The sequence below is a fragment of the Lathyrus oleraceus genome, chromosome 6 (genome assembly GCF_024323335.1).
Source record: "Lathyrus oleraceus cultivar Zhongwan6 chromosome 6, CAAS_Psat_ZW6_1.0, whole genome shotgun sequence".
Classification (NCBI taxonomy): domain Eukaryota; kingdom Viridiplantae; phylum Streptophyta; class Magnoliopsida; order Fabales; family Fabaceae; genus Lathyrus; species Lathyrus oleraceus.
This window is the reverse complement of record NC_066584.1, coordinates 41041486-41069485: the sequence shown is the minus strand read 5'-3', so window position 1 is coordinate 41069485 and position 28000 is coordinate 41041486. Positions and strand designations below refer to the sequence as shown.

Here is a 28000-nt window from a genome sequence, read left to right as displayed (position 1 = left end):
TGTAGCATTAAGATTCTACCTTTATTTTCCATATTACATTTACCAACAACCACCGATATTTTAAAGAGTTGGAACACGAAAATGGATCTATATGACAAGTATAAATATTACACATGATGATTGGGTTTAATGTGAATTTGAGAAAAATATGTATGGTTCTTACATATTAGTAACGAAAGTCACAAATTCTTATTTCATATTTTACAGACAAACAAAAACACAAAAACCACATTGATATATTAGGCCATAAGACATCAAAACAAAACTAATTACTTGTAATTATGAAGCAGAATACTTTAACAAAGAATTGCTTTCAATTTCCTCCACATAACTGGTAGAGCCAATATCTGTTTCACTATCAAGATTCTCTTGAGTTGTTTCACGTGGATATAGTATAGGCTTAGGAGGCATTTCAATATTTGCAATATCTCCTTCAAGCATCTCCACTACTTTGCTCATCGAAGGGCGATCAACGGGTTTCAACTGTATACACCAAAGAGCAATCATGAACATTTTTTTCAAAACATCGTTAAATTCCTCCATGATAAAATCTTCTATTTCTTTCTCCCTATTTTTAACCAATTGCTCGTAAATCCAAAAGGGGAAATAGAGTTGACTTGAATGTTCAGCGTGCGGGTTCAAATTTCTTCTCCTACTGGCCATTTCAATCAAAAGCATTCCAAAGCTATACACGTCTGCTTTATGAGATATTCTTCCAATATTTTGGTAGAACAATTCAGGAGCCATGTATCCAATTGTTCCTCTTGCGGCTGTCAAAGTGACAATACTATTGTCAATAGGATAAAGCTTTGCAAGACCAAAATCTGAAACTTTTGGGTTGAAATTTTCATCGAGAAGGATATTATGAGGCTTAATATCAAAATGTAAGATTTGCATATCACAACCTTGATGGAGATAAGAAATTCCACGGGCTATTCCAAGAGATATCTCATGTATTTGATTGTAAGTTAAAGATATAACTTCCTCTTTTTTGAAAATATATTTATCAAGAGAGCCATTGGGCATGTACTCATAGACAAGAGCACGTTTTAATCCTTCAACACAAAATCCAATAAGTCTTACCACATTTGAATGGTATATTCTTCCTATAGTTGCAACTTCACTAATGAAATCTTGTCCATTTGCATTTGATTTTATCTTCAACATCTTTATGGCTACAAATGGCCCGCTTATAAGCTTACCCCTATACACATCTCCATAACCTCCTTCACCCAATTTTATCTTGAAATTTTTTGTCATTTGCTTTATCTCTTTATATGAATATCTTATCGGCATGAGAGTATTACCTTGTAGAAAATCTTCAATATTTTCATATATTGATGAATGTCTTCTTCTATATGTATAGATCAACAACGCTAAGAAAAGTATCAAGCCTATCATAAATCTAGCTACAATACCTGGAATAACATACTTTCCGATAAATATACTTGAACGTATACTTGAGTCTATAATTGAGTTCCTTGGGTCAAATATCATTAGCTTCTTAAAACCGGTTAGCTCTCGTAGTCCTACAAAATATAATAAGATATTATATTTATAAAATATTATTTTTAAAAATTATAAAAATGAGATATTATAATTAATAATAGTAATTTTAATAGTTATTTTATAATCATCTCACATAATATTAAACAATGTCCTTTAAAATAACTATGTCAAACTCTTCCTAATGCACTATCAGCTTTATTGTAAGAATTTTTTTCAATTGTCAGAGGGTTATAATTGGGATGAAAACTATCACATCAAAAAGTAAAATGTTATGGATAAACCCTTTGCAATGTCAAATTCCAAAAAGATATGAAATATCATCGTACCAAAGATTACTCCTTAAAAGATTCAATTTACGAGGAGTAGCCTTTCCTTTCGCATAATTTAATAGAAGAAGAATTAAGAAGCTTTAGAAAAGGGAAAAATCTCGTTGTCAAGGGCCTGAAGGGTTACCCTTGTAACTTTTGGAACATTATTTTTTGATAAAATTATCATAGAAGTCTTTTAAGTTTTTTTTTTAATTTGTTAGTTTTCTATGTTTTTTTTTAATAATTTGATCATTTAAGTTATCAATTGTGTGCACATTAGTATTTTTTTAACAGAATAAATGTGATAATTGTGGATGTAATAATTTTAAATGATATAAAAATGATGAAATGTAACCAAAAATTATTTAAAGATTAAATTATTTCAAAAAGAAATAATTTAAAGGATTTTTAGTATAATTTAACTTTATTTTTGGATAGTTTTGCACACGGTCTATCAGATGACTTGACATTTGACAATATTTATAGTTTTTCAATAATGGAGCTTTGCCATAAATTAGACCCCTAAAACTGTTCTTTTTTATAAAACCAATTTAACTTGCTGAAGCCCCCACAGGATACAAAAGATTTCTTTGATGCAATTACATATAATTTTATAGCCCCCGTAAATTTAATTAGTCCCACTAATTTAAACTTAACCATTCTTTATAATTTTATTGTTTTGATTTTTGATTTTAAATTATTTTAATGTAATAGATTATTATTATACATTCTTTCACTCTTTAATTAAAAATTTCACACGCCTTTTAAAAGAAATTAATCTTGTTATTGAGACGCATGATCATCATCTTCTTTTGAGTGAGCAATATAAATTAGTTTTGTTTCTTTCTCTTTTTATGACTTCTCTTCAATATTTAAAATTTAAATTTTAGATGTTTTACTTCAAGTCTGGTGTCAAATAATTTTTTTTGTCTATTAGAGTATTCACTCACAACTAATGAATATATGATTTTTTATTTTAAATTTTTTATTTTAATCTTATATTTTCTTAATCAAATTGCAAATTTATATAAATGATTTTTTTTTTTGGTTTGATGTTTTATTAAAAAAAAGTTATTAGATATGTAATTAGTTTTGTTATCAAAATAAAATTGTTCTCTACCATAAATTTTGAAAGAGAATGGAATAAAATAGAATATGTTTTTTTGCATGATGACTTTGCCATTAAACTACTAATTATATATATAAATATCATTTTTCAATTCTAATATATATATATATATATATATATATATATATTTGATTCATTTTTCATTAAAAAGTTTTGTATGACTTTGTCATTAAACTACTAATTATATATATAAATATTATTTTTCAATTCTAAAAAAGTTTAGGTAATTTGATTCTTTTTTATTAAAAAGTTTTTGCATGACTTTGTCATTAAACTATTACTTATATATATAATTATGTTTATAGACGTATCAATAATTAATTAATAACTAAAAACACTACATACATTTTAATGTTTGACCTCAAAACTGTCCAAAAGGTCGAGCATACTTAGCTAGAGCTTCAGCTTTTAAAGTTTTGAATAGATACAAGTTTTTTAAAATTTTATTTTACTTATAAATATGTAATATATTAAATTTATTATTAATGTTTCTTTAGTTGAATTAGAAAAAATACAAGTCCTATATTTTCGGATATGGATCCTCTTCTTTTATTTTCTCTCATTTCATCGTGGTTATTTATGAATATGGTTATATCTTTAACTCTTAGCTTTTTATATTACAGATTATCTGTACACTTTTTTGTTTTGTGGAAGTATATAGGAGTTTGAGAGATAAAGTAATAAAATGATAACAAATATTTTTCATATATATATATATATATATATATATATATATATATATATATATATATATATATATATATATATATATATATATAATATATTGCATTGAAATTATATTGATGGCTAATGTGGACAGCAAGAAGGAAAAAAAGAAGTAACCATAACGTAATTTATAACATTATATATTCATTAGTGAATGGATAAAATAGAAGCCGTACCTTCGTAAATGCCAAATAAATAATCTGCAAAAAAAAAGTACAAATAATTTTTTATATATTTTTATTATTTCTTAAAAAATGCATACAAACATCTACTTGTTAATAAGTAAGATTTTCATAAATTTTATGAAATAAGATAATTTATATACACATGAGAGGATTTATGTTTTGGTCTATAAGGCCTATCTTAATTGACATTTGATCTAAAATTTAAATTTTCTCAGTTGTAGTTGTGTTTGCAAGAAAGTCATTTAGTCTAAATATAAAAAGAAGTGAAAGAGGTTGTGTTTTAATTATGATAAATCAAAATGTCTCAAGGACGGACGAGAAGTGTTTCACGAAGATAGACAAGAATATATACAATTCTTTAAGCATGATGTTTAAAGGGACGAGATGATTTTGTGAGAGGCTAGAATGCAAATTTTGGTTCTCTCTCTCAAAACATCTATGGCGGATCAAAACTAAGGCATATAGTAACCCGCCCTAACTTAACATATTCAGTAAAAATGGTTTGATCGGATCACTCTTGGGCCATAACGAATGAGTAGGTCCAAGGTTGGATACACCTCATCTCATATTAATAACCTCTACATATGTAAACAATTTTTTGAGCTATCAAGGGCCAACCTCAGACAAAGAAACATGAGATTCAATTCTCATTATTACTTTCATCCAGACAAAAAAACCCAAATCATAGTTGATAATAAGTCAATCATAAACTTAGACGAAATAAATAAATAAATAAATAAATAAATAAATAAATAAATATATATATATATATATATATATATATATATATATATATATATATATATATATATATATATATATATATATATATATATATATATATATATATATATATATATATATATATATATATATATATATATATATATAATTTAATTGAAATACACTGACAATATAAAAGGATTTTACACCGTCAGTTAATTATAGACGTCGGATATTAAAAGAAGTTTGACTTTTATTTTAAAAGTCTATAAAATAATACAAACGGATGATGATGATGAATCGACGATGTAAAACTTTTTACACTGACAGTATAGAGTAATTAATCTCAAATAGAGTTTAATATATATATATATATATATATATATATATATATATATATATATATATATATATATATATAATCGCCAAACACCTAGACAAACTTTTACATAGGATTCATAATTAGGTAAACAATGCAACTTTGACCGGTGGAGTTATCCATTAGTGTGTAGAGCCTATACATTTAGTGCATTGGTGGAAAAATCTTGGTATAGACATGTACACTTTTAAATATTAACAAAACCTTTTTCTTAAGTAGAAAAGATAAAGGAATTCTGACCATTTTCATCAAAAATAGATTTCTCCTTTTTCTTTTGTTACATTAAAAAAAAGTAAAAACAAAAAAGAATAAAGACAAGATTAGTTCCTTATAAAGGACATTCATAAATCATATCCTAACAAATCATATGAAATTTAAGAGAGGGATAACCATCAAATAATCTAATATGTTAGCTCCCAATTTAGCTAGAATGTTGTTAGAACAACAACACTACGATGAACACAGTTTAATATGCAACAATGCAAAGTGATGATAGAATGGTACACACGCACACTTGTTAATAGAAATTTTGAAATAGAAGAAAGAGAGAAAAATAGAGATAGTTCTCATTGATCATTTCAGATTACAAGTTGTTATTTATATAAATTCTACAATTGTTCACAAGGCAAGTTATCCACATAAGTGTAATCAACTAACCAACAAACTTGTAACAAACTTTCAAAAACCTGTTAAAGTACAATTATGGATTATATTTCAATACTTCCCCTGAATTCATAACTGTTGAACACTTATAACACCAAGTTTTCTTCTTAAAAACTCAAATCTGTCAAGCTTTAAAGCCTTTGTGAAACCATCTGCTACTTGTACTTCAGTTGGACAATATTGTACCTCAATCATTCCATTGCTCACTTTCTCTCGAATGAAATAGAATCTTGTATCAATATGTTTACTTCTGCCATGTGAAATTGGATTTTTTACAAACTAGTTGCTGACTTGTTGTCAATTCTGAGTATTAGAGGCTTCATCACTTCACATCTCAGTTCCTTCATCACTGAATCCAACCACATTCCTTGATAGATTGCAAATATTCTTGCAATATATTTTGCCTCACAGGATGAAAGAGCAGTCACTGGTTGCTTCTTTGTACACCATGATATGGCTGCTTCATTGAAATTGAATACATAGTCAGACATGCTTCTTCTGTCTATGATGTCTCCACACCATCATTGTCTGAGTATCTAATGAGTTCACTTTTGTCACCTTAACTTCTATTAGGGAATAACAACCTATATTCCTTTGTGCCTTTTACATACCTAAGTATCCTTTTAGCAGCTATCATGTGAGTCTTTCTTGGATCATGCATGAATTTTTGCTAATCACACTGACTGAGTAGCAAATATCTGACCTGCTATTGCACAAATACCTCAATGAACCAACCATTTGTCTGAACACTGTTGGATCAACTCTTTCTTCCTCACTACACTTATCAATTTTTGAGTTTGTCTCTGATGGATTTGAAGTTGTATTGCAACTATTAAATTCAAATTTCTCAAGCAGTTCACCTATGTACTTCTGGTGGTGCATCACTATTCCCGTCTCCATCTTTAGGAATTCCATTCCTAGGAAGAATGAGAGTTCACCTAGATCAGTCATTTCAAATTCAGATTTCAACTTGTTTTCACCTTTTCAATCTCTGATGTTTTGCTTCCAGTGATGAGCAAATCATCCACATAGAAGCAGATTATCACAGTTTCTTCTTTATTTGAGTTTTTCACTTTTTCAATCTCTGATGTTTTTCTTCCACTTCTTCATGCTCATCTGCATCAATATTGTTCACTTCTTCATCATCTGACTCATCTGCATCATCATTGTTCACTGATTCATCAATTGAATTAGGATAAATGTAGGCTTGTTGACTCTCTTCACTGTATACTGGTCCCTCTTCCCATTTCCACTTATCAACCTCATTCACAATCACATCTCTACTGATATGTACCTTTTAGGTAACATGATTATAAATCTTATAGGCACCTGTAGGATGGTAGCCTATAAGTATCATAATCTCACTCTTATCTTCCAGCTTGCTTCTTCTAACATCTGGTACATGTTTATAGCACAAGGAGCCAAATGCTTCACACTAGGCTTTCTTCCACACCAAGCTTCTTCATGTATCTTTAAGTTCGGCTTCTTTGTAGGACATTTATTCAGAATATAAGCAGTTGTAGTGACCGTTTCACCCCAAAACTTGTGCGGGAGGTGTTTCTGCTTGATCATACTTCTTGCCATACTAAGTAGAATTTTGTTCCTTTTCTTAGCTAGTCCATTATGCTGAGGTGTATAAGGAGTTGTTACTTCATGCATAATACCTTGATTGACATAGAAAGTTTCAAATTCCTTTGAGGTGTATTCTCCTCCCCCATCGGCTCTCAATATCTTAATAGATTTGTCACTTTCCTTTTCTATTAAGATTTTGAATTTCCTGAATACCTCTAAGGCCCCACTCTTAAACTTGATTGTATACAGTCACATCGTCCTTGTAAATTCATCAACAAATGTGATAAGTTACCTGCTTCCTCCAAATGAAGGTACTTCAAAGGACCACATATATCTGAGTGAACTACATCAAGTGATACACTAGCTCTTTTAGGAGCTTTAGAAACAAAGGGGGACCTACTTTGTTTACTTTTCACACACACTTCACAAATGGATTTTCTGACATTTAGTTTTGGTAAGCCATACACCAGTTTTTAGTATTCAAGTCACTAAGACTTCTAAAGTTTAGGTGACCATACCTCCTGTGCCATAAGTCTTCAACACATTCATTCACTGATGCATACAAGCACATTATCTTCTCACTTGAGGTGTTGCATGTGTATGTTCTATTCTTTGACATGTTTAATTTGAGCACCACATTCTTCTTTGCATCAAACAACTTCAAAGAGTCACCACCCATAGTCACTGAGAATCCCTTCTCCACCAGTTGACCAATGCTCATGAATTAAACTTCATCTCAGGGACATACATCACATCTTCAATTATGATTCTTTTTCCATTGTTTCTTTTGATCACTATATTTCCATTACCTTTAGCTACAAGGTTTCTAATGTCATCCAGTTTGATGCTTGTTTTATTGCTAGTATCAAAGTTTGTCAGCCACTCTCTATGTGATGTCATGTGATTAGAGCACCCAGAGTAAAGAAACCACTCTTCATTTTTATTTTTTTCATCATTGATTATAGCCATCAATAACATTATGTTGGAATCCTCTTCATGGGATAGATTTGCTTCTTTATAAGTCTTTTGATATTTCTTGAACCAACATTCATCAGCAAAATGCCTATGTTTCTCAAACTTAAAGCATTGCACTTTACTTTTTTCAAACTCCCTCTTCTTGTTTTGACCTCTGCCAAAACCTCTTCTCCTTGAAGATTCAGCTTTGTCTACACACTTGTTCTTCCCATTATTAAACTTGAAAGTCCTTCTGATTTCCTTCTTTCTTGAAAGTTTGAACTTGGAGTGCTTGTTGAACTGATCTTTCAGAGCTTTTATCAAACACCAGGAGCTCATGTGCTTCCAGTGAATTTTGCAATTCTTTTATTTTCATAGTTCTCACATCCTTTACTTCTTGGATTTCTACAACTATGAAATCGAACTTCGTACTTAAAGATCTCAGCATCTTTTCTGCTACCATCTGATATGGAATGTTCTCCCTATAAGTTTTCATTTGGTTGACAATGGTTGTTAGTTTTGAGAAGTAATCACTCACTTTCTGATCTTCTTCTATCTGCATCATCTCATACTTTCTTCTATAGGATTTTAGCTTCACTTGCTTCACCTTATATCCACTAGTATGATAGTTTTCTAAGATATCCCATGCTTCTTTAGATCTTGTTGCTTTGGAAATCTTCTCAAAGTGCTGATTGTCAACATTCTGCTGAATGTAGAACAAAGCTTTGCAATATTTCTTCTTAGCTTCCTTGGATGCATTCTTTTGCGCATCAGTTGGATTATCCACTAAATCCTCATAACCATTATGCATAATTTCACTCATTTTTGTTCCCCAAATAGAGATTTCATCAGCGCACTCCATCGATCCCAATTCTTGCCATCAAGAACCAAAATATTTGATCCAAAACCATAATTATTCATCTTGCTTATCAAGAATCTATCACCTTAGTGTTTCCCTTGGTTGTTCCCCTCACTTCTCACTCGTGTTTCCCTTAGATCGAACCAGGCTATAGATGCCAATTGTTAGAACAAGAGCATTGTGATGAACCAAGTTTAATGTGCAACAATGGCAAAGTGATGACAAAATGGTACACACACACACATCTTGATAGAAAACTTGGAATAGAAGAAAGAGAGAAAAATAGAGATAGCTCTCATTGATCATTTTAGATTACAAGCAGTTATTTATATACATTCTATAATTGCTTCTAAAGCAAGTTATCTACACAAGTGTAACCAACTAACCAACAAACTTGTAACAAACTTTTAAAAACCTGTTAAACTACAATTATGGATTATATTTCAACAAATGTAAGCAAAATATTTTCTTTCTTGGACAGTGAGACGTAAACTAACTTGTTAGTCTTTCGGCAAATACTCCATAAATGGTCACTAGCAGATTACCATAATGAAATATTTGCATAAGTGATGACCAATTTGATGGAATGAAAGAAATTTGAAGAAAAAAAAGAATTTCTTAAAAGGACACTTACTTTAGCTGAAGTACATTAGATATTTTTACACTACCATAAAAGGGAAAACTGAAATGATTATCCATATCTCCAAACCAAACCTCTAAGGTATGCTTTTCTTGGATTTGTAAGATCGGGTTTATCTACATTAAGAACCTCATGAGAAGGTCAAGAGATATTGAAGCATGATGGTAATGAGCATGTGGGGCATAATAATAATATCACTTCACATCACTAACTACCTTGAATTATAGTTATAAAGTTGTTAGTAGGTAGTTAGTATTAGTTAGGATTAGTTACTTGTTCTCTAAGACACACTATGGTGTGGTAGAGCTTGGTAGCTTATGGTGCAAGTCACCTTATTGCATAGAAGAAACTCAACTTGTATCATTATTTTGGTAATATGACTAAGACTTCACGTCGGGAGGAAATGGTTGAAATGTCTTATCAAATGCATAGGGTTGTAGTTGTGTTGGCCTTTTGGAGTCATTGGCATGGGTGATATATTGGCTCAGTGATATATTGGCTCCTAGAAATCTTTGAAAGGAAAAGGAAGCTCTCCAAATTTGTCTTGATGCTGCTAATATTGAGAAAGATAAGCTCATTCACGTGCTCACTAAGGTTGAGATTCTTTTAAGAGAAGTAGGTAATGAGGTGCAGAATTATGGGTCCCTATATGTGGATCTACGTGCTTATAGGTATAACTATCTGGAATAGTCAAACATTCAAGATTATTTTGACCATGACAACCCTATGATATGGATTCTTCGTGTATAATAAATAAGTAATGATCAAATATGTTCTATCAAGATCAAGATGGAATCTTTGATGAAATTTATGGTCAAACAATCTTTGATGATGGTATCCATCAAGAAGCTCTATCAAACCTCATCACTTTGAAGAAGTCAAATCTCAGATGTTGTGTTGAATCAACGATGAATCAAGAAAAGGATATTGAAACTTCAAAGTTTGTGAAAAAGAGGAACTGTGAAAGCTCTCCTGATCTGTATCTGATTGATCAAAGTATTGTAAAGATATTAGGGTAATTCTTAAACTACTAAGTCAATGCACATTATCACCTTAAAATGTTTTAATCCTCTTTAAATTTTATAAAACACATTTTAAACTATAAAGGAACCATCAATGTGCATGCGGGTTTGACCATGAATGTTTCTGATCATTCATGAAGCTTGTATACACTGCTTAATTGATTAGGGACATTGCACAATTGATTAAAGAAATGAAAAAAATCTGTTTAATCGATTAAGAACACTCATAATAGATTAACACATATAGCCATTGTATAGTTTCCTTTATGGAATTAAGGTTGTCGTATTTTTGAAGCTCCTAACCGATTAACCCTATGGTATAATTGATTAACTTAGTTAGAAGCTCATGGATCTTTTCCCATTTTGAGCCAATTTTTTCTCCTATAAATAGAGGGCTTATTCTCATTTCAAAGTACACCACAAAACATATTTCTGTACTTTCTCACTTTCTACTCTCTTCATTTTTTTCACGATGTTGCATTAGTTCTTTGAGAGTGAAAAATAATAGTGAGGCTTTTTTGTTCTGGTGTTGTGGTCATTCTTATGATTTACTCAAAAGGACTTTGTCTCTTGTGTAATATATCTTGTGATAAGTTATTGTTTGGTTCGTGAGCTAAACCAATATAAACTTATGTTTGGTTTGTGAGATTAGCCAGTTAAAATCTTCATTTGGTTTGTGGACTCAACCTGATGTAAAGTCTCTCATTTGGTTCGTGAGATTATCCATTAAAATCTCCATTTGGTTCCTTAGCTCGGGCTGGTATAAAATCTTTACGTGATTCTGAGATTATCCATGTGTTTGATTAGGAGGATAGCCATCGTAAAACTCTTGTTTAGTTGTAAGAAGGTTCGTGGGCATAACCTTTGGAAAGCTCACATTTGATATACTGAAAAACTCTCAAGAAAAAATTCTTAAGGACATGAGCATCTCAAGTGGTTAAGCCGAACCTTTTTAAATTGCTAGTTCATTTCTCTTTTCCCCAATCTCTTTATATTCCAGATTTTTTTATTTCTTTCCTTTGCATTTTCACATTTTCTCTCTTATTTTATTTATTCTACTGCCTAATATTTGTTTATCTTACAAATATTTTTAAACATTTTCTTTTATGTAAGAATTTTTAATTGGATATCATTTTTCAACATACATAATTCACTCCCTTGTGTTTGGAGTCATTTGTTCGAAAAGTGACATTAGAGTATGACACTTGTATATGACTAATTGTCTTAGGAGGAAGAATAACGACTTCACACAATTCTATTAATTTGAAGACTTTCCTAATTACACCCCACCTTTGATGGTGAAAGGGTTGACAATTGGAAAACTAGAATGAATAAATTCATAGAAACTAATAACTTTGAATCGTGGCACACTGTAATTAATGACCCATTTATTTCTACTTATGGTATGATATTGATAATAAAGTAGTAAATAGACCTGATTTTCTTCGGACTTAAAAAGACAAAGAGAAATTAAAAATTATGATTTAAAGCTAAAAACTTAGTGATTAGTGCTTTAAGCACTAAAGAGAACTTATAAGTTCTTAAGTGTAATTCTGCAAAGGAAGTAAGAGACACTCTTGAGATGATCTATGGAATTTCTCCTTAAGATCAAACAAGAGAGAATGATCATACATATCCAAGAAGATAAAATACAAAATGAATATGAAGTTCATCTCCATAGGTGGTATTCAACCATTCGAATCCTTAGAGGTTGTGTTAAAAACATTAAATCTAACAAATATCGCTCGGGAGACCTAAAATATTATCTAATCCTTCACTCTATATATATTACAAAGGACTAAGAACTAACCACTCTACCAGAACACACAAAACAAACAAGATCCCCACATCGACACATTTAATTTTAACATACAAAATTATATATTTTTTTAATTATAAAAAAATAGTTTAAAGAGTATCAAATTAATTAAGAGAATCTTACTTATTAGAATGTCTAACAGGTTTGTCCAAAATCCTAATCCTGAAAATTTAAATAGGAGAACAAATCATTTTTTAGATATAACTAAAATAAATCAAACAAATTATATATATATATATATATATATATATATATATATATATATATATATATATATATATATATATATATATATATATATATATATATGTGTGTGTGTGTGTGTGTGTGTGTGTGCGTGCGTGCGTGCGTGCGTGCGTGCGTGCGTGTGTGTGTGTGTGTTTGTGTGTGTGATCTGAATCAAATGATATCAATGTGTCAAACTTAGTAACATGACACCTCTGATAAATCTTCATTAGAGATCTGTATAACAAAATTCACTCTTGGGTTGAAAATGATTATCATATAGATCATATATATAAAATTTAACATCAATATAAAATCATTTGATATGTCAACGAGGTGCATAAAAATTAACGTCTTACAAAACTAACAAAATCGTTAATAATGATCATTCTCTTTAACATATTAAATAATTTTTTATTGATGTTAAGTTTTATCGAGATGATCTATATGATAATACCTTTCAATCCAACGGTGAATTTTGTTATACCGATATGTGGTAATGAATTATCAGATGTGTATACATTTATGTCAATTGATCCTGACTCATATATATATATATATATATATATATATATATATATATATATATATATATATATATATATATATATATATATTCTATGTTCTTTAAAAAAAACTCTTATGTAACTCCAACGGTGGATTCCGAATTTTCCTTTTTTTAGGATTTTATTTGCTAACAAAGCTAACTGCATATTTATATATACTTTTTTATAAAACAACAAACTAAAAACTAAAAAAAAAAAAACAATTTCTACTCATTTATAATTGTTTAAGGGAAATAAAAGACAAATTATGTTGATTAAAGTAAATGAATTATGTATTTAAAGATTAGCTGAACAGTTGCATTAGTAGTAAAAAGATGATTGATATTGAATTTGATGTGAAAAAATAAATAAAAACTAATTGAAAGAGGTATTGGGTTTGGGCTTCCTTCCTATGTAGAGAAAGACCCAAATATGATTAACCCATTTGTCTCACTTATTTATGTGGAGAGGATCAATTTAGGATTCAGAGAGATAGAGAGAAAACAATGATTTGAAAGAGAGAAAAGATGAGAGAAACTCATTCCTGTTTTTCTGCAACCAGTGTCACTAAATCAACGATCCTCGATTCGTTAACCGTCGGTTCGAGCTCAAATTTGGATGTATCTAACTTTTGACCACTCTGAATTTCAAAACAACGTCTGATGTAAGAGTTATCTGCTTCACACTGAAGCTGCAAATTTGGGAAAATTTTCAGCTTTTTTATTCTTATTTGTAAGCTAGTTTGCTTTGTGATTTGCGGTTGTTAACACTAGTTTTTGAATCACTTTAAGACTCTCTTGTACCCTTAATTGGTCATAGTTGAGTTATTCCTTTGGTCTGAATGACTCGTGGTGTTTATTCTCATATTAAGAGGGTTTCCACGTTAAAAGTATCAATGTTATTTTGTGTCTTTATTTGTTCAATTTGTCATCTTATATTTGTTGTTGATCCTAAAGATTCCTACAAGTGTGAGGAATTTTATATTCGATGCGTATTGATCTGTTATTGTGTCTTAATTTTCCATTAGAGTGGTATCATAACTCTTGGTTAAGGGCTATTTTACTTGTTTGAATGATGTAGTCAAATACAAAGATGAAGATGGTATTATTGAATGGTTATAATTACCATTTATGGAAGGGTAAGAGAAAGACTTGCTATTTATGAAGAAATTGCATTTACCTATTTTTTGTTCCGCAAAGTCGGATTCTGTGTTTGATGAATAACGGGAGTTTGAAAATCAACATGTATGTGGTTTTATTCGAAAATATGTAGAAGATAATATTTATAATCATATTGCTAATGAGACACATGAAAACAATTTGTGGGAGAAGATAAAGTCCTTGTATGCCTCTAAATCAAAGAATAATAAATTGTTCTTGTTGAATAACATCATAAGTTTGAAGTATAAGGATGGGACTTCTATTTCAGATCACTTGAGTCAATTTCAAGGGCTCCTTGATCAGATGTCAGGAATGAGTATCAAATTTGATGATGAACTTTTGAGACTATTTTTATTATTATCTTTACCAGAGTCTTGGGAGACGTTTCAGGTTTCTATAACAAGTTATGCTCATATAAGTGTTGTTTCTTTGGAAATGGCTAAGGGTTGTATTCTTAATGAGGAGATAATAAAGAAGGCACATGGTTCTTCATCTCAACCCGAGGTATTTTTCACTAAAAATAGGGGGGATAAGTTATAAAAAGGAACCGAAGGGTAGTTGAGAGAATAGAAGAAGCAAGTCTAAGTCACGATACAAGAATCTAGAGTGTCACTATTGTCATAAAATAGGACACGTACATAAGTATTGGTATCAGTGGAAAAGAGATAACAACAATAAGAAGGGTAAGTCAAAACAAAGAGACCTTGAATATCATGATGATGCTCGTGTTACTACTGCTACTAGTTATGATCTTGTTATTCTCTGTGATCATGAGTCTGCTAATCTTGTATCAGACGAGAGCATGTGGATAGTTGATAGTGGTACTTCATTGAATGTTACATTGAGGAAGGATTTCTTCATATCTTATACTTCTGGTGATTTTTGAGTGTTGAAGATGGGTAATGATGGTGTATCTAAGGTAATTGGTGTTGGTGATGTTTGCTTACAAACCAACATAAAATTCAATTTTTGCTTAAAGATGACAAACATGCTCTAAATGTCCACTTTAATTTGATCTTTGTGCACATGCTAGATGATTGTGGTTATCATAATCACTTTGGTTCTCAAAAGTGGAAACTCAACAAAGGTAACTTGGTTGTGGATAGAGGGGAAAAGAATCCTAAATTGTATTGGACAAAAGTTTTGGTTGCTAGGGACAGTGTAAATGCTATCGACATGGAAGCATCTTTGTGGCACCGAAGACTTAGTCATATTAGTGAAAATGGGCTTAATGTTTTGACAAAAAATGATGTAGATTTGGAGAAGTGTTCTCATTGCATGACTGATAAATAGACTAGAGTATCTTTCAAGAGACATCCTCCCTCAAGGAATTCAAAGTTGCTCAATTGGTACATTATGATGTTTGTGGTCCATTAAACGTAAAAACCTTTATTGATGCATTTTATTTTGTTACCTTTATTGATGACTGTTTTAGGAAAGTATGTGTTTATGTATTGAATACAAAAGACCAAGTGTTGGAAAAGTTCAAAGAATTTCATGCTTTGGTTGAGAGGCAGATAGGCGAGAAGCTGAAATGTGTTCATTTAGACAATGGTGGAGAGTATTGTGGAGCATTTGATTCCTATTGCAAGCAGCATAACATTTAACATGAAAATACTCCTCCTAAAAATATTCATTTAATGGTTTAGAAGATAGGATGAATTGAAAACTAATTGAGAGAGTAAGGTGTATGCTCTTTGAAGCTAAGTTTCCTAATCATTATTGGGGCGATGCACTTTACACGATAATACATGTTCTTAATCTCACTCCTACTGTTGATTTGAACAGTGAAGTTCCAGACATAATTTGGTTTGGAAAGAATGTCAAGTATGATCATTTGAGAGTCTTTAGTTGTAAGGATTTTATGCATATTTCAAAGGATGAAATATCCAAGTTGGATTCAAAATCAAAACAATGTATCTTCATCGACTATGGGCAAGATGAGTTTGGTTACAAGTTGTATGATCCTGTAGGGAAAAAGCTTATTTGAAGCCGCGATGTGATGTTTATGGAAGACCAAACTATTGGAGACGTTGATAAGGTTGAGAAAGCTATAGTCAAGAAAGATATCAAATTGTCTAATGTTGATCTAGTTTGGTTACCTAGTCATAATATAGATGTTATTGGTGGTGATGATCACAATGGTGACCCATATGATTATGTTGACGATCAATAACTTGGAAATAAGGTAAATATTCCACCTAATGATGGTGAATGGGAGAACGATATGTCACATGATGAGAATCTTGGTAAAGCTTCAGAATCATCTCAAGTTCAATTTAGGAGGTCTAAGAGGCAGAGACAACCTTCTATAAGGTATAATTCTGATGAGTATGTGACCTTGACTGAAGAGGGTGAACTCGAGTGTTTTCAAGAGGCCATGGAAAGTGATGAAAATCAAAAGTGGATGGATGTAATACATGATGAGATGAAATCATTGCATGATAATCACACTTATGATTTAGTGAAGCCGCCTAAAGGAAAAAGGGCTTTGGAAAACATATGAATTTGTAGAGTTAAACATGAAAGCAACTTCTAAGTCTCCAAGATATAAAGCCAGATTAGTGATGAAAGGTTTCTGTCAAATGAAAGGCTGTTGATTTTAATTATATTGTCTCACTTGTTGTAAAGATGTCATCAATTAGAACCATGTTGAGTTTGGATGCTACTCTTGATTTAGAGGTGTAGCAAATGGATGTGAAAGCGGATTTCCTACATGGTGATTTGGAAGAAGAGATCTACATGAAACAACCCGATAGTTTTCAAGTTAAAGATAAAGAAGATCATGTGTGTAGATTGAGAAACAATTTATATGGGTTGAATTAAGCTCAAAGGCAGTGGTACAATAAGTTTAAGTATGTTATGTGTGATCAAGGATACAAGAATGCTACTTCATATCATTGTGTCTATGTTAGAAAATTTTCTAACAATGATTTCATTATCCTGTTGTTATATGTTGATAATATGCTTATTGTAGGGAAAGTATTTCTAATATTAACGGGTTAAAGAAGTAATTGGGAGAGTCATTCGTCATGAAATTCATGGGAGAGCTAAACATATTTTTGGCATTAGAATCATGTGCAACAGAAAAGAGAATAAACTTTGGATGTCACAAGAACATTATATCGAAAGAGTTCTGCAGAAATTCAAAATGGAAAGTTCTAATGCGGTAATCATTCCTCTCTCTACTCATTTCAAGTTGAGTTCTAATCAAAGTCCTTCAAGTGAAGATGAAACGTTTGATATCAAAGTCCCTAATTCGTTAATCATCAAATCTATCTAAAATTTGGAGGGGGGTTCGTAACACATGTATCTAACTTTTGACTTCAGAATTTCAAAACAGCGTCTGAGATGAGAGTTATCTGCTTTGCACTGAAGTTGTATATTTGAGAAATTTTTTCCAGGTTTTTTATTCTTATTTGTAAGCTAGTTTGCTTTGTGATTTGTGGTTGTTAACAATAGTTTTTAAGTCACTTTAAGACTCTCTTGTACCCTTAATTGATTATAGTGGAGTTATTTCTTTGATTTGGACGAATCATGGTTTTTACTCTTATATTGAGGGATTTTGCACATTAAAAATATCAGTGTTATTTTGTTCATTTATTTTTTTAATTTGTTTTCTTATATTTGTTGGTGATCCTCAAGGTTCCTACAAGTGTGGGGAATTTTATTTCTGCTGTGTACTAGTATGTTATTGTGTCTTAATTTCCCATCAATAAAAAAAGACAAAACAAAATATTTATCTTACTCTCTTCAAGGAAGATAATGATAATGGATCTCGATTAAGGAGAAAATGAGTAAAGTTGAGAGAATATAAGATTTTGATTTTGGAAAGTCGAAAAACTCACCCAAAAAAATTATGGACTTTTTGTGTGGTAGTAAATAATTTAAAATTGAAATGATAAAATTAAGTAAATAAGCTAGTGTGTTTAATCCATATCTACTTATTATAAATATAAAATTGTCATGATGCTAGCATGATTAGTATCCCTAACTTCAAATTCTAACTTAAAGCTGACATGTCAAATTGATATTAATCAACATTATTTCTATTTTAACCAATTAATTATAGCCAATTAGTTTTTTATATTTTAAAATTAATTATTTCCTTGAATTATACTCCATATTATTTATAAATTTGTATGCATTTAAATATAATTTATAAATTTCTATGCATCTAAATATAATAATATAATATTTAAATTTTTTATGTACTATAATTTTTTTAAAACCAAAAGACGATTCAATAAGACAAGATCGCAAGTACACACGGGTCGGGGACTAAAGCAAGACCCTTAGGAAAAAAGTCTTAGCCTAGAGGTACCAATCTTGTCTAGCAAGTAATCTTTAACAATATCATTATGAACAATATCAACACAATAGTTGGCTTCTCTATAAATATTCTCTATATATATGAGTGATCATGAAATTAATAGATTGAGTATAAGACAAACAATTAAGCCAACAGGACTTTATCTTCTAAGGAACCAAACTAGAATTCGAGAAGGCTTTGACAACAAGGAGACAATCAGATTCAATCCAAACTTTCTTCCAATTGAAATCCATCACATTTTCAATGGCAATCATTGCGGAAGACATCTCTGCTATCACAGTTATTCCTGAATTAATATAGATGCAAAAATTACCAACATGACAAGTTTTGTCATTTCTGAATATGCATCCACAAGTACTTAAAGAAGGTAAACCTTTGGCTAACCCATCAATGTTACATTTTATCCAATCTACAGGAGGAAGGACCAAAGAACATCTTTGGTTATTAAAGCCTTTCTAAGATGAATAGTGATATCAAATTTCTTTAAAATGGTGAAGTTTGATATACAGGAGTTTGACAACTTGGAAGTCAGATTTCCTGCAAGCTTGGCCTGAGAATAAATGTTTTGTGATGCAAGATTTCCAATGAGTATTCTTGAATTTAAATCTTAATCAGTTCTTGGCCATCCAAACCTGATGGAAGACATTGACAATGCAAGCCATGACCACAACCTGTAGTCCAAGAAATTCAAAATTTTAGATTGAATGTCAAAAGTAGCAGTAAACCAAGCCCAAATTTCTTAACAAAAGAGCAATCAAAGAATAAGTGATTAGAAGTTTTAGCTTTTGTCCCGCGGAGATCACAAATGAAAGAAATAAAAATGCCTCTAATGGCCAAGTTTTCATCAGTGAAATCTTTTTATGCGAGAATATCCAGGCAAACATAGATTTAGAAAGAATAATATTGTGATTCCAATGGAATATTGACCCAAAAGAACAAGGTCTAGGTTTGTCAAGAAATTTGTAAACTTGCTTCAGGCTTAGAAGAGTGTTATCAAAGTCGGTCCACACCAACAAATCATCAATCTCCCTAATAGGAATGTGAATATTGGAAACAAGAGTATGCAAATTAGGAAAGGCATACAATATGTTATAAGCGATGTTTCAATTCATGTTCCTTAAAAGGTCACTCACCATAGATGTGAGGGTGTTATGATAAATATCACGAATTTTGAATTTGAGGGATAAAGGTTCATCAAGCCAATAGTCTAGTCAAAAGTTGGTGAGATTGCCATTACCAATCAACCAATGAGATATGTCTTTAACAATGCCAAAGCAATCTTTAATGTTGCTCCATAAAGAAGACTTGATGGTTTAATTGATGATTCTATTATTTCTTTTGACCCTAGATTCAAGGATAATGGACCAACTATTTTTAGCTTGGAAAAACTTCCAACAAAGGTGCATATTAGAGGCTTCAATGAAGGTTTTGAGAGATTTTAAGCTAAACCCCCCTTCCTTGAGGCTCTTGCAACAAGTTTCCCAAGCAACAATCACAACTTTTTTTTCTTTTCCAAAATACCACTCCAAATGAAGTTTCCCATCCAAGTTTCAATAACTTTGATGATGCTAGCAGAACAATTGTATATGGAAATGAAGTGCACCAACATACTTTGGATCACAAATTTCACAAGTTGTACTCTTCTGACAATATAGAGAAGACTTGCTTTCCAAGCAACAAGTTTGAGCCTAACTTTATAAGCAATGAATTGGAAATGAAGAGATTTACGTCTTCCAATAAATATAGGGGCCCTAAGGTACAATATATGAGGGAGAGTCACTGTGAACCCATACAAATCAACCAACATTTTGTACCTATTGTTTGCCATATCATATGCATAAATAAGAGATTTAGAGGCATTATAAAACTAACCAGAGCAATTGTCATAATTGAAGAATCACATGAATCCACTTTCAAAACATGCTATTGAAACCAAAGCAATCAAGAGTTTTAAGAGTGAAAGTCCAACTAAGGGTGTCAAAGACTTTGTAAATGTCAATTTTAAGGGCTATATTGCCACCAAAAGTCTTATAGTTTAAGAGGTTTATAGCTTCATATGTAAGACATATGCTACCCCTAATGTTTCTACCATTAACATATCCTTTTTTCTTAGGTGAGATCAAGAAAGGAATAATAGTAGGAAGCCTATCAACCATGATCTTAGTGATTATCTTATGCTTGAAGTTAGCTAGAGCAATATGCCTAAAATGATTTAATTTGTCTGCCTTATTTGTTTTGGGGATCAGGACAATGGTGTTAGCATTATAATGAGGAAGAATCCAATCCCGCAAAAAAAAATGATTGACAATATTTAGGATATCAAATTTAATAATTTCCCAATAATGTTGGTAAAAGAAAGCAACAAAGCCATCAGGCCTAAGGGCATATTCACTTTTAAGCTTCATGACAATCATGTGTATCTCCTCTGCAGAAGGTACATTAGTGAGCATGAAGTTGGTTTGGTCATCCACCACCTTAGGAAATGTATTAGACCATTGTCCTGCAAATCAGTCTCTTGACTAAACAAGTTTTGAGATGATTTTCAATATGATCATCAATGATTCTTTTTCCAGTCACAACATGATTATCAATGTTCAAGGAAGATATCAATTTAGTTTTCCTTCTAACTTTAGCATAAGTGTGGAAAAACTTAGTATTGATATCACCAGATAAATGCCAATTAAATCTAGACTTCTATTTCTAAAACTCGCATTCCAAATTAAGGGAAATTTCAATATCAGTTTGAGCTTTCTTTATGACCAAGGGAATCAATTTCAGATTGAGTATCCATAAGAATTTTCTCAACTTCTATCACTTTTGTTTTAACATTACCAAATTTAGTTTTATTAAAAAAAATTAAGTTAGGTTTAAGGATTCTTAACTTCTTGTCAAGAATGTGCATGGGACAACCAGATACTCCAATCATCCAAGACTTTTTGATAATATTAGTGCATTCCTCATTGAGGGACCACATTTTGAGAAATTTGAATTGGGACAATAAACTCGAATTCATCAAAGTCACAAGATAGAAAAATGGGATAGTGGCCAGACTTCATTTTAGTAAGTGTATTGCAAACAACAATGGAACAAACATTAAGCCAATCAACATTACAAACCACTTTATCCAATATTTTTTTAGTTAAGTATCTCCCCTTTCGACCATTACTCAAAGTATACTTATTTCCAACAATGAGAAGATGGGTATAATGGGTTTTATCAAACCGGTTGAAAAAATCATTCATAGAAGTTCTAACAGAGGTGTGAGTACCCTATTCATAATTTCTAATAATAGAATTAAAATCACCTATAAAACACTATTCCATAACTTTTCTATGCAAATAACTAGTAGAAGCATATATGACAAAAAAGCCCATAATTTTGTTTTGAATTTTTAGGGTGAAAGACACTTGTTGATTATTAAACTTTAGAATCATATGATTAAGATTATATTTTAAAAAGCACCAAAGATTTGGCAGTAAACCAACTTTTTGGTTGAAAGCAAAAGGTTTTGGATCAAGCAGATTCAACCAACTTTGTTCATCCAAGGTTCAATAATGAACACCAAGTCAGGTTTATTGGAGGAAATCAGTCTCTTGAGGGAAAGCCTAGAAGATCCTTTTTCTAGACCTCTAAAGAGGCTTTTCATAATGAAAGTTTGGAGTGACTAGACTTCCAATTGAAACTCCTTTTCTGGAATGTAGTCATTTCCCCGATCTTCGTCATTAGCAAAATCATCCATGTTGGCCCATGACTTTTCCAAAAAATCTTGCACCTTTTCTTTCTGAAATTCCACAATATCTTGAGTTTCACGAACAATTTCTCCAACTTGAGTAGCATCCACAGACCCACTCTCAGAGCTTTCATATGTTTCTCTAACTTGAATAATGCCTCCATGATTAACAACATTAATGGGATCTCCTTTATTGGCATCCCTTGTGTCTATAACCGGTTATGTCACCAAGTTGTCTCGATTGATTTGTTCCAAATCATTGTTAATGTTGTCATAGTGATAATTTTCTTTCCTACAGGTATGTGAATGGATTAGGCATGACAACGAGGCGGGTCGGGGACATTTTTTACCTCCCCCAAACCCAAACCCGAATCCCCAAACAATCCCCGTTCCCCGCCCCAAACCCAAACGGGGATGGATAATTAAAACCCAAACCCGTCCCAAACGGGTTCGGATTGGGTTCGGGTATCCCCGCCCCGCCACCATCCATTTAGTGAAATCAATTTTTTTAATAGAAATATTTAATTTTTTAAAAACCAAATTACATTACAATAATAAAATAAAAAAATCTAAAAAAATACCATACATATATTTCGAATATTTTAAATAGTTAATACAAATCAAAATATTAAAACATTGGCCACTTATTTATTTTAAATTATAAAAAATAAATAATAATGTACATAATAAAATAAACGGGACGGGTTCGGGGCGGGTACTAGTGTCCCAATTACTCGACCCGTACCCATATTTTATAATCGGGGAAAACCCAAACCCAAACCCAAACCCAGTCAAAGCGGGTTTTCCCCGTCAACTTCGGGGCGGGTTCGGGTGGGTACCCGCGGATACGGGTTATGTTGCCATGCCTAGAATGGATTGCTTCACCTGTTTATGAATTGCTTCCTTACCTTTACCTTGAGATTGTTCCTTTCTTTTGCAGTTGCTCAATGAAGGACCAATACAAGAACAAAAGGAACAAAACACATGAACCTTTTCATATTCAATGTCAACAAAGAAAGAAAAACCAACATGTTCCACTAAAATTTAGTAGCTGGAGTCCTTTGTTAAATCTAGGTTAGCCAAAACTCTAACAATGTGTACTAAGATTCGTTCAAAAGATGATTTGTTAGAAGTTGAATCAATGCAGATAGGAGTTCATATACTACTTTCAATAGAAAAGATTATGCGCGGTCTCCAATGGTCTGAAATATTCTTGGGAGAGGCCATGAATCCTTTTCCATACTTGAGTCGAAGTTTGTTTTAGAGTAGAAGGAACAAAGTCCCTTGTCCACGGGAAAAACTTGAAAACACACTGATTTGAGGTCTAGACATTAACTAATCTCACTATTTGAACATCTTCTAAAAAAGAGAAAGAAAATTCGAAGAATCCTTTTCCTAAGGAAAGAGACCGGTAGTTGACTTTGTGTTGTATTGCAAACATTGTTTGAAACAATTGATGCAACAAATTTTCCATGTTGCGGATTTTTTATCTTCAGATTTGTAATAGGAATAGGGTTATAACATGTTTCTGGAAATAGATGATGAACGTCCATGAAGTAAAATGAGAGAAGAAGAGGAAAAAAGAAGGAGAAGCTACTGAGAGGTTGAGTCACCGGTGAAGAAACTAGCGTTTAAATTTATTTTGTTTGTTCTTTCATTCTTTACGGGGAAGTAACTTACGTTTAAATTTACTGTGCATGAATGTTAATTTACGACTCATTATTTTATCACTCTCAATTCTCTAATTTATTTACTAATAAAACCTTTTATATTCAAATTTATTGTGAGTATGAATTTAATATTAATATTTTTAATTTCTGTATTCATTTTTAATTCTCTACAAAAATGTTCGTAAAAGTACAAAATTTTAGTTTTGCTCATTCTCCAACTAAATTCTTGATAAATAATTTGCAACTTATTCATCCCTGTTTTTCTACGAATATAAATTGTTTGTTCTTCTACTTTTCTAATTCAATTTGTTTTATATAGTTGATTTTTGGTACACATCATTTTAATAATATATTATAAATTTTTATATGGATAATATGTATTATTTCCATTTCATTATACATAGGGACCAATTTTCACATTTTCTTGGCATGTGTTAAATTCATTAACTATGGTATGCTTCTTTATTTTCTAAATATTCATCTATGTTTCAAAGAGAAACTACTGTCAATTTTAATTTTAGTTTATATTTAAATATTTTGTTTAGGTCTAATAATAAGGTCATCATTGGACATTTTTATTTGGAACCATAGAATACTTTATCACCCTTTCGGATGTCAACTACTATTTTTGTATTTTGAAAGTGAAACTAAATATATATATATATATATATATATATATATATATATATATATATATATATATATATATATATATATATATATATATATATATATAATATATATATATATATATATATATATATATATATATATATATATATATGTGTGTGTGTAACTATATATATATATATATATATATATATATATATATATATATATATATATATATATATATATATATATATATATATATATATATATATCTATATATATATATATATATATCTATATATATATATATATATATATATATATATATCTATATATATATATATATATATATATATATATATATAATGTGTATTTATATTATTAGATTTGCTGTAAATTTTTATTATTCTATAAGTTGAAAAAATAATTAATTAAGAATTATAATATGAGACAAAGAAAAAAATACTCAAAAGTCTGATTTTAATAAATCATTCTCTTTTTTTTTTGGGAACAATATGAAACTTCATTTTAATAATCTATAAACAGAAAAAACTTAAAGTTTTAATAAATAGTTCTGATACAATAGTATAATATAATATTTATTATTAAATTTGGTCAATAATATGTAATAAAATTGAGTTTTAAAAAGTTTTTCTTTTTAAATTCATTTATAAAAAAAACTTCTATAATGCTGATTTGTTCATTTATATTTCTTTAAACACTGATATGCCACTTTGTATTTTTCTAAATATAAGACAATTTAATATATTTTTGTATAATGTTACATTATTTACGGGAATGTGCCATATCTTTCAAAATAAAAAAATATAACTAAAATAATTAAATAAACTTATAATATAAAAATTAATATGAATTCTCATACTTCTTTTTTATATTTCATATAAAATTAAAATACATTTAATGGTTAGATTATATATTATTAAATATATAATTTTCAATATAAAGTAATTAATATTATAGGAAAGCTACCTAGTTATATTGTCAAAGAAAGGTTTAGTTTTCGCGTGGGGGCTTTGCATCCACCTTATGATAAAAGCTCATAAAAATTTATGTTGATTAATAAAATATATTTAATATGTATACAGTAGTCCTATTAATAGAATTCCATTACAATAATTAATTGAATAGCTAAATTCTAATTAGTTTTTAATTGATTAACTAACACTAATAAAATAATAAGGTGAACACACTGAATCTAAAGAATTTGGTTGGTTATCTACCTACTTTTTATAATAATTTATTTATTTTAAAATAAAAAATTTAAAAATATATTATCTAAAGATATAGGTATGCAATTAAAATTCATGGGTCACTACTAATTTAATAAACAACAGTTATGATATCTAAGTGAACAAAATTTAGGTTTCATAATAAAAAAACCTTAATCAAATGCTTGTTAAACTTGACACAAATTATTTCCAATATAAAAAATAATTATGCATGAATTGGCCTTACCGCAAAAACGGGAGTCACAGATGAATCTGGTACATTGAATGTGGCCAATCGTGTCGTTGAAGAAGCACTCATCACAAGGACATGAGGCTTGCATCCATGAAATTTCAAATCCATACTGTAGCGCTTTGTGAATATCAATATATGAAATGTTTTCTGTAAAAGCAATTTAGACAGAAATGTAAAATACATTGAATTCAAGTCATTTCATTCAAAGAAAAAGAAGAAGAAGTCGATTATAGTATACGTTGTCTTGTTTCCAGTTTTGTTTACCTATAACGTCGCCGTAGTAAAAATTTGAAGCTCCAGTATTCCAAAGGAATGATGTGAGGGCAATAGACTTAACACGGCATTGAGGCTCCAGAATTGCAAATTGTGGGTCCCCAACAATAGCGTATGTCATGTGTTGATCCAAGCATGAAGCCGTGTCGGCATAGTACTTTTCCACAACCTTACTTGGTGGACTTGTACACTTCATGTATATTACTGGCATAGATGATTCAGATTCAGGGTAATCGGGATTGGGATATTCTGTATACTTGTAAGGCCATCGATTTAATAAGTACTGATATGAATTATTTTCTTTGGCATAGTATCTTTGCTTTGAATCATTGTAATAAGTAAAGTTGTTTTGGGATAAGAAGAAGCGAGGGAGAGAGGAGCAATCGGTGGGATGAATGTTAGGGTCAACAACTCGGATTGTGTAATTGTTGTAATTGATCGATTCTACCAAATAGTAACCGTCATACAAACTCAATCTCGTAACGTTGTTCACACAATCCAACTCGTACCTGTTGTTGCCACAGTGTTCCGGGTCTTGTTTTAGTCTGAATGGATACCTTATGTTTGTGATTTTTCCACACGAAGATAAACAAGGCTGCGACTTGGAATATGTTAGTTGTGGAAGAAGAAGAAGAAACCAGAAGAAGAGAAACATTATCACACATCTCACTGAAACCATTTTTATTCACGATGCTAGTTTTATTTTTGATGAAAAAATGGTTGAAATTATTAAAATTGTTTGAATGATGATGTATTTCATCCTCCAGTAAGTAGGGACCCCTTATACTTGGACTACGTCATCTAACGCGTATTGAATTTAAAATCGTCTAATTTTGAAATATTAAAAATATTAGTTTATAAACTAAGAAAGTTCAACAGTCAGTCTCAATTAAAAAAAAGCCATATTAACGAGTGGTCCGAGGATAAGAATATCAAATAATTTTTTTTTTATAAAAATTAATAATTTTAATTTTTAATGTATTAAATACAAGTATTTTCTAAAAAATCTTACCATTTTAAACATTTAAAGAATATCTCTGAAGCAATGCGTTAGCATTTCTCTAAATGTTTTTTATAAAAGCAAACCTTCTATCCCAGCCAAAGAGAAAACACACTGCCCCACAACATAACCATCACATGACATCAAACCAAATTAAGAGAACTAAATGAAATGACTCCTCAAGTTTTGCTCTTTATGTATTGTGTGTGCATTGATTATCCTTTTAGGAATCGAGTTTTCTCATTGTTAGGACACTGTATATATATATTTTTTTAAATTGAGCATTTTAATTCAAACGTAATTTTTCATGCATAAAATAGACAATTTACTTAAAATAAATGTAAAATGATTCAAGTCAATAAATTTATTACTTGAATAAAAAAGTTCATATAAGCATGATTCAAGCCAGCCAAAGTCTCGATTCAAGTCACGATCATTTTAATTTTTCCAAGATTGCATTTCGAAAAACATGGTTTAAATCA

The 28000-nt window shown here is 30.5% G+C and overlaps 1 protein-coding gene across 3 annotated transcripts; it reads right to left on the bottom strand.

The window, feature by feature from the left end:
* On the bottom strand, positions 1–27328 carry LOC127093096 (LEAF RUST 10 DISEASE-RESISTANCE LOCUS RECEPTOR-LIKE PROTEIN KINASE-like 2.7). 3 transcript variants are annotated; one of them, XM_051031995.1, is made up of 6 exons: positions 26510–27328; positions 26240–26392; positions 12612–12650; positions 3849–3872; positions 906–1529; positions 1–770 (listed from the first exon to the last, which is right to left on the bottom strand). In XM_051031995.1, the coding sequence occupies exons 1-6, from the start codon at positions 27195–27197 to the stop codon at positions 280–282; spliced, it is 2019 nt and encodes a 672-aa protein (XP_050887952.1). In that variant the 5' UTR covers positions 27198–27328; the 3' UTR covers positions 1–279. The 3 variants fall into 3 exon arrangements, with proteins under 3 accessions (XP_050887952.1, XP_050887950.1, XP_050887951.1); XM_051031993.1 differs by having other exon boundaries at positions 1–1529; XM_051031994.1 differs by lacking the exon at positions 12612–12650 and having other exon boundaries at positions 1–1529.
* Between the last annotated feature and the right edge of the window lie 672 nt (positions 27329–28000).

What these genes read in the sequence shown, in the direction of transcription:
- LOC127093096 (XM_051031993.1), bottom strand. Translation starts at nt 27,197, where the DNA reads ATGGTTTCAGTGAGATGTGTGATAATGTTTCTCTTCTTCTGGTTTCTT. An exon ending in TTACTACGGCGACGTTATAG is followed by an intron (nt 26,393 to 26,509) that starts GTAAACAAAACT and finishes TTGCTTTTACAG; the next exon opens with AAAACATTTCATATATTGAT. An exon ending in TTTATTTGGCATTTACGAAG is followed by an intron (nt 1,530 to 3,848) that starts GTACGGCTTCTA and finishes TATATTTTGTAG; the next exon opens with GACTACGAGAGCTAACCGGT.